This window comes from Malaya genurostris, chromosome 3, assembly GCF_030247185.1.
Source record: "Malaya genurostris strain Urasoe2022 chromosome 3, Malgen_1.1, whole genome shotgun sequence".
Classification (NCBI taxonomy): Eukaryota; Metazoa; Arthropoda; class Insecta; order Diptera; family Culicidae; genus Malaya; species Malaya genurostris.
The window spans coordinates 144368302-144382870 of NC_080572.1; the positions used below are offsets into that span (position 1 = coordinate 144368302).

A 14569-nucleotide genomic window follows, 5' to 3' on the forward strand; every position below is an offset into this window, starting at 1 on the left:
GGAGTTGCAATTCGAATAGCAAAGTTATTCAAAACGGAAACGGAATCACCTAAAGCAACAGAAAATTATTCAAATAATTGGCACAAAGATTTTCATTTTCAAATGAAAAAAAAAGCGTCGGTGGAGATTACGTAACGTTGAAAATAACTGGAACAAGCGGATCATTATGGTCGCGCATCATAAGCGGACCAGGAAGGTCGCGCATCATAAGCGGACCAAGAAGGTCGCGCATCAAAGCGGACCAGGAAGGTCGCGCATCAAAGCGGACCAGGAAGGTCGCGCATCAAAGCGGACCAGGAAGGTCGCGCAATAAAATACATTAATAAAAATGTTGACGATTTTTTTTTAATAGAAAAAGGCGGATTCATAAAATCGCGCATCACATAGCGGATCTGGAAGGTCGCGCAAATATTCAAATGTAAACGAGCGAACCGAAAACGTCGCGCACAAAGAGAGCAGGCAACGTGGCCGTGCAAATGAAAAAAAAAGAAAAAAATAATGAGCAGATTTTCAATAATCGCGCATCGTAAAGCGGATCGTTAGATCGCGTACATTTCAGTTATAAGTTATCTCACGCATATATTTTTGTGTATAATTCCAGACCACAAAAAGGCGTTAAACTAAAGTAATATGGCAAACGACGGAAAATATGTCCGATTGGGCAACTCAAAATATATACCAATATTCGGCTACAATCGCACTATCTGGTACGCAGATTTTCTCGTTCAATTGTGAAAAGAAAATGACCGAAGAGAAAATGAAATGAATGAAAAAGCGGATCACTATGGTCGCGCATTATAAGCGGACCAGGAAGGTCGCGCAATTTTAATAAAAATGGCGGATTCTCGAAATCGCGCATCACAGAGCGGACCAGGAAGGTCGCGCAAATATTTAAATTTAAATAAGCGGACCGGAATCGTCACGCACAAAAGGAAACAGGCAACGTGGCCGTGCAAATAAAAAAAAGAGCGGATTTGAATAATCGTGCATTGCAAAGTGGATTTTGAGATCGCGCACATTTGCTTCGTAAGTAATCTTACGCGCATATTTTTGCGTGCAATTCCAGACCACAAAAAAAAGTGTTAAAAGCGAGATATATGGAGAATAACGAAAAATATGTCCGATGGGTCAGCGGTACGAGTAATGCAGAGAATCAGACGACATTTGACGCATCTGTTGATCAGACTGACGAGGAGTCAACGATTTCAGTAACGCCGTGCAGTTTGAGCATGTTATGCTTCAGGTAGTGAAATCGAACTCGAAAACATGATGACAATGATTTAGAAAATGTACAAACAAATAATGTAGGAGTTTCGCTTCGCCATCATGATACACCACACACAAAAAAAATTGAATTTTACAGGTGTACTCATAAAGACCTGGGAAATTTCATTTGTAATGGCTTAATTTTTTTTTCTATAAGTACGTTTATTTAATAGGCAATATGCTTAAGTTTTTCTTCGCCGTGGCATCCACAATACATAGTACTTTAAACGTAATACATTTCGAATATCATATTAGTATGTTTTTATCAAGCGATTTACTATTACTGGGACATTGGATAGTCTACCTCGGGTACGCAAGAAATTTATTAGTTGAGATCTGACATCACGATACTCCACGCATGTCCAAACGACATGATCAATATCGCGATAACCTTCGCCATAAGCACAATGATTAGTCTAGGAAAGTCCAATTCGAAGGAGATGTGTAGTGATTGGACATGAGTCTGGATATCACACGAATGAAGTCCCTACTCACATTCAGTCCCCTGAACCATGCCTTTGTCGATATTTTAGGAATAATTGGGTGCATCCACCGACCCAGATAATCTATATCCCAAGAAGCTTGCTGGCAAGTGTTCTTTGGCGGGACGCGCTATATAATTCGTTGAAAGCAATTGGTCTCTCATGAGTTTCACCCTCAAAAGCACCACGTTTGGACAAACTCTTTCATTGCCTAGAATGGAACAATGAACCGGGAGCCAAAACTAAAGTGATTTGATAATTATTATTCAATATGTCGTTCAGACACTGTTTTATTTTGCCCAAGAAAAATGATTCATTTTTGCCAGCAGCGTTTGAGCGAATGGCTTCAATTGCACTCAGACTATCTGTGAAAAGAAAGTAATGGTTTGGAGATAATGTGACGATTACACTCAAACTATAATGAACTGCTGCTAACTCTGCTATATAAACAGATGCAGGTTCTTGAAGCCTAAATGAGGCCGAAACATTATTGTTGAACATACCAAACCCTGTCGCTTTTTCAATTCGCGATCCGTCCGTGTAAAACATTTTCTCAGAGTCAATAGGACTGAACTTACTTGAAAATATTTTTGGGATTTCCATCGAGCGTAGGTGTTCCGGAATTCCACGCTGCATGGATGTGTCGAAAAATTAAGTTGAGTCAGGGACATTTAGGAGGCTGTGACGGATAGGAATATATCTTGAAGAGTCGATTTCCTGTAACATATGGATAAAATATACTGTCATGAATCTTGTTTGAGATTGAAACTCAACTAGCCTTTCGAAGTTATTAATAACTAAGGGATTCAGTACCTCACATGCTATTAACAGTCGCGATAAAAGCTCCTAAAAACGATCTTTCAATGGAAGAACTCCCGCCAGAACTTCAAGACTCATTGTATGTGTCGAATGCATCCAGCCTAAGGCAATTCGCAAACAACGGTACTGAATTCGCTCAAGTTTGATAATATGAGAGTTTGCAGGGGAACGAAAACAAACGCATCCATATTCCATCACTGAAAGTATCGTTGTTTGATACAATTTTATTAGCTCTTGCGGATGAGCACCCCACCAAAATCCTGTTTTTTTTCGAAGAAAATTTACTTTTTGTTGGCATTTTGTTATCAGATACCTAATGTGTCCTCCCCACGTGCATTTGGAATCAAACCACACTCCGAGGTATTTGAAAGTCAAAACCTGTTGGATAATTCTTCCCATCATATGAAGCTGAAGCTGCGCGGGATCATGCTTTCTTGAAAATACGACCAGCTCTGTTTTTTCCGCAGAGAATTCGATACCCAGATGAACAGCCCAAACGGACAAGTGATCTAAGGTATCTTGCAATGGTTTTTGCAGTTGTCTTAGTGTACATGGGGTTAGCTGTCAATGTCATTTACGTAACAATTATAGAGGAGCGGACAGAAGCAAAATCAAATATCCATCTGTTCGAGTATTCCTCACTCTCATGTCCTACGTAACGATTCCTCATTCGACTGGTCGTATTGACAAACCTTCGACAAAATGTCTCCAATAGCTGCATTTCTTGGCTCGAAGTATGTTTTTGTACTTGGTTTCTAAAACAAGAATTTTTCAAAATTCTGAAGAGTTCCTCATCCTCGTTTTAAAAACGTTTTGAAAGTATTTTTTTTTCGCGTGTTTAGCACCTGAGCACTCTTTGTCCCACCAAGGGCTTGGAGGCCTTCTGTTAGACGATGGACTAAGAAATCGTTTGGTTTGGGCTTGTTCTGCGGCCTCCAAATAATGGCTTAATATTTCACTAGTTTGATTGTAGTGCATGAATTTTACTAGTTTGATTGTAGTGTGCATTCGGCTAGCGGGTTAGACTGTATGAATACAGATGTGTTCTTCTGTTGCTCAGTCGATCAATGGACGTACTTTGTAATCCGATTATTCTCAGTTCAAGTCACAGCGGTCGCAATCATAACCTTCTTTTTATTTCAATGAATTTCATGTCATGGAATTTTAGGTATAATATTGAATGTTCTTGCACGTAAAATTGCTCCATTTATGTGCATTTGATAAAATATAAAATCACAGGATTTTTTCGAAGTGTGCAGTGTTAATTCTACATCGTGGATCCGAGCGATATACCACTAAGGGATATACTCGATACACCCAGGGATGCCAAAGGTTAAAAAACAAATCTGTGCATTGCGAAAAATCTGAAAACTTGAGTGAAACTGTATGATTACACTGAAACGTTATTCCTTCTCTGACATAAGTTCTCGTATATCGACCTATAAGATTATTTTATTTGTTTTTATTTTGATTTATTAGAAGTAAAGCTAAGAGAACTAGTATTTCATTTTTTTTTTGAGAAGAGGGTGGATGTGTGGGTGCAAAGGAGTTTATAATAACTAATGTATAGTATGCCATGACAAATTGCGGTAGACATCATTGCACCAGGTCAAGCGAGCTGTAACAGAATTGCTTTGCACATTTCACCACGAACAACCTTACAGGTAAGAAGTGTACCGCTCTGGGTGATTCCGTTTCCGATTAATAGTTATAAAATGCACACCTTCTTTGTTTTTGCGTAAAATGTGCAAAAGGGGAATGCTTGCATAATTCATACAATTGATCAACTAATTGATATTCGGAAGTGTTAAGGAACATGTCAGTTGTTTTCGTATTCACGACATCCAGTTATGTCTCTGACATTACCCACCCGCTTTTTAAACAGTTTTATTTGACTAACCCTACTAACAATAAACCCTTTTATTAACATTTAGAAACGTGACAGTACAAATAACATTTAAACATATACTAAAATAATCAGAGGAGTTTGTAACAAACGGTTACACTATCCCCCCACAAAGATAGAATAAATGTGAAGCATTTATTTTTATTTCATTTAAAACACTATTGCTTTTAAGAACATGTAAGATATTTTCATAATCAACAATAGGCTTTTTTTGTATTACGCGTAGCAGTTCAAAAATTCAAACAAGTCTGAGTGAACGAACAACACTTTAAAATCATGCGTAACTAAAAGCTAGATTTTGAATAAAATTTACCATAATTGATCACATGTGATTTTAATCCTGTGCTTATACATCACCTTGAACACAAGTGGTGAGATTCTACTACTGTGATTTATTATTTTATCGATTCTCTTATCGGGCAATACCGTCGATGGCAAGAATAATCAATTCAGTCTACCAACAATCTTGATCGTACGTGGTTTAGTAACGTGATTCTTCGGGCGAGATCACAATGGCGTTTGTTCACGGAACAAAAATATTAAAAACTGTGTAAATTATTGGAAGCGGTGAATCAAGTGGAATACAAGATAAGTAAAAATATTTCTGTATCCTAATTTGTTGGGCTGATTGAAACTTTTTATTTCAGGATTCGTTCCCCCAGTTGGCCACCTGGGTAATTAGGGAACAACTCCAGAAACATGTAAGTTTCTGGAGGCTAAATTTTATCTTATTCTAATTTGTGTAAGTATTGATAAAGATTCTCCTAGTAGGGGAAAGATTATTATCTTCGACCTAATTTCTAATTCGCTTCTGTTCGTGCACTAACTAAAGATATCATCGGATGTCTGCTCATCCTTCAACATTCTATGTTTTTGTGACGTCACTATAAATTAGACTACATTCAATGTCTCGTTGTCTCTTTTCAGCAATTACATCAAACTAAAGCTGAATATAACGGATAAGTTCGGCAGCCAGAGATATTCACCACCCACGTGAATGAACCTACTTGAGGGTGATATTTTTTTAAAATAACTATTTATTGGAATATGAGTTAAAATTAAATTATTAAGATTGAAATTGGGTGTTCAGCCACAAGTGGTGACTTTTCAGTCCTATTATATATATGATTTGGTTGTTACCATGAGGACATCGTTTGCTTCCGCAATTCTGAGATATTTGTTTAGGGAAAATTCTAAACCTACTTGTATTGTGTAATGGGGAAATGGAACTTATATACTAACTTACTAACTAATACAGAGAGCGAATCGATTCAATTGAAGATTGCATCGATTTTTGTTGGAATTTGCTTATAATATTATGTGACATTACATCTAATGGTTCTATATTTGTGAGTCTGTGTAACTCATTTGTACTAAACCAGAAAGGACGCTTCAAAATCATTTTCAGAATTTTATTCTGAATTCTTTGAAGCGTTTTCTTCCTGGTGGAACAACAACTTGACTAAATTGGTACTGCATAAAGCATGGCTGGTCTGAAAATTTGTTTATAAATTAACAATTTGCTTTTAAAACAGAGCTTAGAATTTCTGTTTATAAGAGGATATAAACATTTAATATATTTATTACACTTGGCCTGGATTCCTTCAATGTGATCCTTGAAAGTGAGTTTTTTGTCATACGTTAAACCTAAGTATTCAGCTTGATCAGACCATGTCAATTCCAATCCATTCAGTTTGAGAACGTGATTATTGTTTGGTTTAAGAAAATAAGCTCTTGGCTTATGAGGAAAGATAATTAATTGCGTTTTTGCTGCATTTGGTTTAATTTTCCATTTTGACAGAAAATCACTGAAAATATTTAAACTTATTTTTAGGCGAATGCAGATCACTCTTAGATTTCTACCTGTGGCTAACAGACTTGTGTCGTCACAGAATAGCGATTTCTGACAACCAACGGGTAGATTTGGAAGATCAGAAGTGAAAATATTATACAAGATTGGAGCTACGCTCGAATCCTGCGGAACACCGGCTCGTACGGGTAGCAATTCTGATAGCTAACCTGAAGAGTACGATCAGTTAAATAGTTTTGAATCATTTTGGTCAAATAAATAGGAAACTGGAAATACATTTTTGCTATTAATCCTTTGTGCCAAACACTGTCGAATGTTTTTTCTATGTCTAGAAGAGCAACTCCAGTGGATAACCCAGAAGATTTATTTGTTTTTATCATGTCCGTAACTCTTACAAGTTGATGAGTAGTTGAATGTTCATGACGAAATCCAATCTGTTCTGGTAAAAAAATTGAATTCTCATTCATATGAGACATCATTCTCAACAAGATAATTTTTTCAAAAAGTTTACTGATAGAAGAAAGTAAGCGTCGATGAGCTTTGGGAACTGAAAGATTTCTAGCTTCGATAATATAATGATTCAAATTATCAATTTCTGTGTCGATGTCCGCAGAATTTTCTAAAATAGTTTCATGATTCACATGATTTTCAATGTGAGATCTGTAATCCAACCAATTAGCTCTATGATAGTTGAATATAGAACTAATTGGATTAATTCTAGCTTCGTTGGAAAGTCTGAATGTTACTGGAAAATGATCTGAGTCAAAGTGTAATCGGTTCACTACAAATGTGACTTTGATCTGTTAGAACCAGATCAATTGTAGACGGATTTTTTTGCTTACAATTCCACTGGACATGCTTAGCATTTAAGTCCCCTATTACGAAAAATTTCGATCGATATCTTGTAAGTTTTTGCAAATCGCCTTTAAAGAAATTTAATTATTTTTACGTTTCGTCTTTGACTCATCAGTGCACAGCAGTTCAAATTGAACTGCTTAGTGCTAAACTCGGCAGTTCAATTTGAACCGCTAAGCAGACGATAGTTTAGCACTAAGCAGTTCAATTTGAAGAGTTTAGCGATGAAATAAATTCCATGAATGGTTTCAACTTCGATTCCCAAGCTTTCAATAACTTTAGTATTGAAAGAAGGTAAAAATCGATGTTTAATTTGCCGTTAGACAAAAATGGCAACTCCACCACCCATTCCAGTAAACCTGTCAAATCGATGAACCACATAATGTGGATTACTTTTCAATTTGATATTTGGTTTAAGAAAAGTTTCTGACAAAATGGCAATATGAATTTTGTGAACTTTGAGAAAATTATAAAATTCATCTTCACTCGACTTCAAAGATCGAGCATTCCAATTTAAAATATTCAAATAATTATTCAACATCACTATTAAATTTTAAATTCATTATAATATTATTTGCGAATTGCCATCCGATTTGAAATGCTTTAAAAAGTGATGAAGTCGAATTCATTCGGATGATCATTAGAAAACGTTGATCCTGTAGGTAGATCATTTTATTTTCAGTTATATCGCCTAAATCAACTTCATTTAAAGAAGCGAATGGCATTGAAGAAATATTTGTAGGTAGACCTCCATTAGAAGAAGATGATATGGTCGATCTACCTATTAATAAATTGTTTTCATTAGAAGATGAACTGCAAGGCGGTCCTGTGTTTTGATTATTTACATTAGAAGAATTAAGTGGTAGATTTCTACCTGTTATACTGGCATAACTGACATTAGAAGAAGACGAGGTCGATCTACCTGTCAATAAATTGTTTTCGTTAGAAGACGAATTGGCAGGCGTACCTGTGTTGCCTTTCTCATATAGAAAGGTTATGCAATCACTGTGAAAACCGATTTCTGAACCGAGGCCCGGAGGGCCGAGTGTCATATACCATTCGACTCAGTTCGTCGAGTACGCAAAATGTCTGTGTGTGTGTCTATGTGCGTATGTGTGTATGTAACGTTTTTCTGTACTGACTTTTCTCGGAGATGGCTCAACCGATTTTCACAAACTTAGATTCAAATGAAAGGTCTTGTGGTTCCATACAAAATTCCAGAATATCATTTGCATCCGACTTCCGGATCCGGAATTATGGGGTGAAATGTGCAAAAAATTGTGAAAATAAGTGCACTAACTTTGCTCAGAGATGGCTGAACCGATTTTCACAAGCTTAGATTCAAATGAAAGGTCTTGAGGTCCCATAAAAAATTCCTGAATATTATTTGGATTCAACTTCCGGTTCGGGAGCTAAGGGGTAAAATGCGCAAAAAATGAAAATATGTGTTCTAACTTTTCTCATGAAAGGTCCTGTGATCCCATACGTAATTCCTGAATTTCATGCAGATTTGACTTCCGGATCCGAAAATATAGGGTAAAATGGGTTAAAAATTGTATACCATTACTAAAACTGGGGAAAAACCTAAAAAAATTCTTAATCGACCTCAAATCTTTTCCAATTGATAGTTTTTATCAGTAGACGGTCAAACAAACCGATTTCGGTTATTCTTTTAAGAATGTAAGAAAATTATTTTGAAGAATACCACAGTATTATATATGATAGTATGATTGATATGAGAAAGGCACCATTACCCCACTAGGTGGATTAAAACAGGTTTTTTGTTTTAAATTCGAAGAAATAAGTGCCTTAGAAGAATTAGGCGTGGCATTTGTAACGGTTTTTGATTTTCAGGTATGTTCTGTAAATTTAAGGTCGTTGATTAGACTTGTTGCCTAAGCGAACGAGCGTTGGATTTTTTTCCCTGACAGGACATTTCAAATAATTGGATTTATGATTTCCATTGCAATTTGAACATGAAAATTTATCAGTGGTTTCATTCATTGGACAAACGTCTTTCGAATGCGATTTACCACAATTCAAACACCGTATATCCATATGATAATTTTTGGTTCCATGGCCGAAGCCTTGGCAACGAGTTTGCAATACGATTATGCCGTTTATAATGTTCCCAATAAATTTTTAAGGTGAGAAATGAAACGTACTTTTTCTAAAGTTTTTAAATTGTTTACATCACTTCGATTGAAGTGTATTAGGTAAAGTTCATAGGAAATTCCAGAGCGTGGTTTAGAAGTACCATTCGCTTTTTTTTTATAAGTATTACTTGGGAAGGGGCAAAACCAAGCACTTCTTTTAGTTCATTTTAATTTCATCAATACTTTGATCATTTGATAAGCCTTTCAAGACAACCTTGAAGGGTCTGTCTGATTGAAATTTATGAAGTTTCTTGGACAAATATCGAAAAAGACGTTCGTAATCTTCCAATCCATCAACCAAGACTCGACATTCTTCTCTTCGTCCGATTTGAAATGAGATTTTTACTTCCGGGAGAAAAGTAGAAAGCTCAGTACGGAATGCTTTGAAGTCGGAAATCATCACCGTCACTGGTGGCATAGATGTATCTTCCCAGAACGACAAGCGTCCATTTTGGGAATTTTCGAAGAATTTTCTTCTATGTCGCTACAATCGGATTCAGGAAGAATCTCGTAAATATTGTTAGACGGCATAGAATCAACGGAAGGGAAATCCGTCCGTTGTCTTTTATTTTTACATTCAGATTCTATAAGATCGTGAATGTTATTAGAAAAATATTGAATAACGGATTGTGATTTATTTCGTATTGTATTATTTTTAGCCTTAGGCTTTTTGCCTTTCCGGTTGGATGCAGGCATTTTTGAAATGAATGAAATTTTAAATTAAATTAACTAGGCTAAATTAGTCTTCGATTAGACTCCTAACTAGCCTTAAAAAAGGCTGATTAATTTCTTAGTCACTCTAATATCACTCTTTGTATCACTTAGTCACTCTAATATCACTCTTTGTATGGCCTTGAGAAAGGCTGACTAATTGTTAGTCTTTAAAAAGATTGTTAGTGATTCAGGTAGCCTTGAAAAAGACTGAAGCCTTGAATCAATGAAACTAAAGGTAGTCAGAAAAAATTTCCAGGAGCCAAGAGCTATACGCGTGTGATTCGTCACAGTTTTTTCGGGTTACCCCAAGGTTCAAGCCTTGGCCCTTTCCTGTTCAATCTGTACACCAGTGACTTAGAGAAATCAGTACAAGTGAATGTGTTTTTACTCAATATGCCGATGACTTTGTTATCGAGATAACATGCCAGGATAAAGAGCGAATACAAACGAAACTACAATCTTCTTTGGATGGAGTAGTACAATGGGGAGAAAAAAACGGGTTTAAATTTTCGGCAGACAGACCTAATGGTATTCTCTAGAAAAAGGACAACCCCGAATATCGATCTGGAACTGTACGGCATGAAAATTAAAATTTTTGAATATAAATATTTAGGTGTATGGTTTGATACCCGACTAACATGGAAGGTCCACATTAATTACATTAATAGAAATGCCAAAGAAGAATCCATTTCCTAAGGGCAATAATCGGCACGTGGTGGGAGCGCACCCATCGCTTTTGCTCACACTCTATAAAATCACAATACTCTCCGTACTAGAATATGGCTGTTTTGTCTCCTACCTTTGAAACTTAGTTTTATTTGAACTTACCTGCCGGTTCATCCTCAAATGTTTTTCATGCCAACACCCCGTAGTTGATGTAATGAATTCGTTATTCGAGCTAAATCTTTCCTGTAGAATTCTCAGATCATACATACACTGTATTACGGCTGACCTAAACAGTATCGCTGTCGAAAACTATTTTTCATATGATATAACAGACCACTCGTTCTACTTTCAAATAGACACATCCGTTGACGATCAGCTTGAGGGAATCCCTAAACACTGTTTAACACATACAGCAACAGCAATTGTACAACAAAAGTAAAGTATAATCAAGTTAATATTTTTTACACGGATGGTTCAAAATCATTCAACACCTCGGGATTTTGAATCGTCAATGCTATTGCTAAATGCAGTTTTCGTCTTCAAAACCAATGTTCTACAGCGGAAGTAATTGCCATTCTCCATTGTCGTGAAATGATAAAGAAACTTCCTCCATCTGATTACGTGATATATATATAATATATATATATATATATATATATATATATATATATATATATATATATATATATATATATATATATATATATATATATATATATATATATATATATATATATATATATATATGCTGGCTGATGCATTAGCAAAATCAGGTGTATCAAACTTATCCCTATTCAATCGATCGTCAAAAAGGACCTGAGAACCTCCCAGATTTCATATCAAACGTATCAAAATTAATTCCCGGCTTCGTGATGGCGATAAAACTCGCTGATTTAGCCTTAGATTAGTAGCATAAGGTTTTCAGTTTGTTAATCAATTTAGATATTTTGTAATTAAAAAAAATTCTAATCTCTTAAAAGAAAACATATTAAAACCAATAAATACTGCTCTAACATTTCATCAACCATATAGCAGATTTTTTTTTTAGCTTTACACTTAACATTCAATTTAATCGAAACTTAGAGCGCTATTATGGACTATTATTATAGTGAAAATACTTAGATTTCAATAGATATTACACTTAATTCTCATGTATAATAAATCTTAATACTACTTAATGCATAATTATTGAAATGTGTTTATATATAAATAATATACATAATAATTCATCTACATTTTTTCGATTTTTGCCAGGTAATATGTTTGACTGGGGAGCACAAGCTGTTTCTCAAATTCTTGAAAGTGATGCCAATTTTGGGTTGAAAGAAGCCATAGATCGCATACAAAAGCGTCCATGGCTGATTGACTGTTTGGATCAATGGTTGGAAAGAATGCAGGTTTGATACCAATTAATTCATATAACGATACCAAAGCTACACCATTTTTAGGGCACAGCTCATAGATGCGCTACTATATTCACAGATAACTCTGGTATAGATATAGTACTAGGCATACTACCACTAGTGAGAGAGCTGTTACTACGGCAAACAAAAGTATTACTTTGCGCAAACAACAATCCGGCGCTCAATGATATTACATATGAAGAACTGAGAGAGGTTATTAAACAATGTTGTACCGAATGTGATGTTATTAAGTATGCTTTTCATATTGGCATGTTGAAAATTCTAGGAAATGATCAGAACGGTCCATGTCTTGACTTCCGTCTCATCACACCAGGTATGTTTTTAGAGATTCCCGGTCAAATATACGAATAACAGAATAACATTCAATTATATTCAATTTCGAATACTGTGTTTCTATCTGCGTTTCTCTAATATAGTGTATTTTACAGATTTATGTAACGAGATTGTGAAAAGTGATCTGGTTATAATCGTTGGAATGGCTAGAGCGCTACATACAAACTTGAATACAAAATTTACCTGCGAAACTTTAAAACTAGCTGTCATCAAAAACGAGTGGCTTGCAAAACGTCTTGGTGGGGAAACATTTTCTGTTATCTGTAAATATGAAAATATATGATATTTTTTAGTGTAGTAGCTCAGGATGATGGATAAAAGATGGACCTATGGACCATTTGTGTATGTAGTGGCGAGATTGTCAATTTGGTAAAACGAAAAAAAGTAGAAAAATGCGTCGTCAAAAAAACTATAAATCTCATGTTGCAATATCGTATACTGTTATTTAAATGAAATGTCTAATTGTCGCGCACTACTATAACCAAAAACTATTTACAATTCCACCCTTTGTCCATCATCTTGGTGCTGGCGTAGTTTGCGTTTTCAACAGACAAATATAAGCATAAATAAACCTGGGAGATTAATTGATCTGTCATTTATTTAATAAAAACCTGTTTTATTCCACCTAGTGGTGTGATGATGCCTTTTCATGTGACTTGTATTCTCAGCAATATTACTGTGGTATTCTAAAAATAACTGCTCGTTCAGCATTCCAAACGATCTTACGCGGAAATCCTCTAACGAGCTACTCCACATATCTCTGACAACCCATTCGCTTTTTTGTCGACTGACGCTAATGTTTCAAATGACCCTGACGAAGGATCTTCTTCTGTTCAGCTAGGAACAAACAGGAAGCGACCAATTATGTCCTTTTCTAAGCTTCCTCGCAAAGGTCTTAAAATACTAGAAACTAAAATATTAAAACGGAACCAAAACAACAATGTCACAGAGTCGAAGCCAATACCTCCGAAAATCGAATTACAACCAGGAATTTCCAGCACTTCCAGGGACACTGAAAAACCTAAGTGACCCCAAATCACAACCAGAAAGTCAAACAAATACTGGGTTGCTGAGATTTTGTGATATCGTGGACTGGATATTAACAGCCTTCAATATAACTGATCCTCTTAAAAGTATTCTAACGGCTTTATTACCAACAGTAAGAACATTTTTAAAACAGTTGACAGAACAATGGCCTCTCCTTGCAGCGATCGTATCTATCGATGGCTGAAATACCTACAGAAATCGAGAATATGATCACTATACTGCAGTGGAATTGTAGAAGTATCATCCCAAAATTAGATTCTTTCAAAATTTTGATAAATTCGCGTAACTGCGACGAATTTTCATTGTGTGAAACATGGCTCACTTCAAATATAAACTTTGACTTCCACAATTTCAACATTATACGCCTGGATCGAGGAGACTCCTATGGAGGGGTTCTTTTAGGGATCAAAAAGTGCTATTCAAGCCCAGACCAAACGAGTACCCAAAACTACAATTACTACGCGACCTTCAACCCCATGGTGGGATAAAGAGTGCTCGGAAACATATAAAACAAAATCATCCGCGTATAAAAAATTCGGGAACAATGACAAGCGCGAAGACTACGAAAAATATGCATCATTAAAAAAGACCATGAAAAATCTGATTAAAGCAAAAAAAAAGTTACTGGCGTCGGTACGTCAATGGCCTATCTAGGGAAACATGGATGACCACTCTGTGGAATACAGCCCGTCGTATGAGAAATGCAACCACTAATAACGAATCCATAGAATATTCAAACCGCTGGATATTTGACTTCGCCAAGAAAGTTTGCCCGTATTTTGTTCGGGAATCGAGTACCTATCGCGTCGCGTCCTCTCGATACACTGCCCTTTACGATGACGGAGTTTTCTCTTTGACATCAGTCGATATGACATATGATCTAACGAAAAACATCGACTGGAATTACTACTCGACCGCGATATCCCAAGCTCTCGAAACGAAACAACTAGATTCGCTAGAAGAAGAATACAAATCCCTAGCTGACTTGATCCTCAACGCCGCGATTCAAGCCCAGACCAAACGAGTACCCAAAACTACAATCACTACGCGACCTTCAACCCCATGGTGGGATAAAGAGTGCTCGGAAACAT

The 14569-nt window shown here is 36.0% G+C and overlaps 1 protein-coding gene and 1 long non-coding RNA gene across 3 annotated transcripts in view; both read left to right on the forward strand.

Moving 5' to 3' along the window:
• Positions 1–11113, forward strand: part of LOC131439089 (uncharacterized) — a 66681-nt gene extending 55568 nt beyond the window's left edge. The window contains exon 3 of the long non-coding RNA XR_009231059.1: positions 11031–11113. This is a non-coding gene — a long non-coding RNA (uncharacterized LOC131439089). The remainder of the gene's footprint in view (positions 1–11030) is intronic.
• LOC131439087 (4'-phosphopantetheine phosphatase) overlaps positions 1–13015 on the forward strand; it is a 74973-nt gene extending 61958 nt beyond the window's left edge. For both annotated transcript variants that reach the window (XM_058609694.1, XM_058609695.1), the window contains exons 3-5: positions 11929–12071; positions 12123–12411; positions 12527–13015. In XM_058609694.1, coding sequence (XP_058465677.1) covers positions 11929–12071; positions 12123–12411; positions 12527–12714 — 620 coding nt within the window. In that variant the 3' untranslated portion in view covers positions 12715–13015. The remainder of the gene's footprint in view (positions 1–11928; positions 12072–12122; positions 12412–12526) is intronic.
• The last annotated feature ends 1554 nt before the right edge of the window (positions 13016–14569 follow it).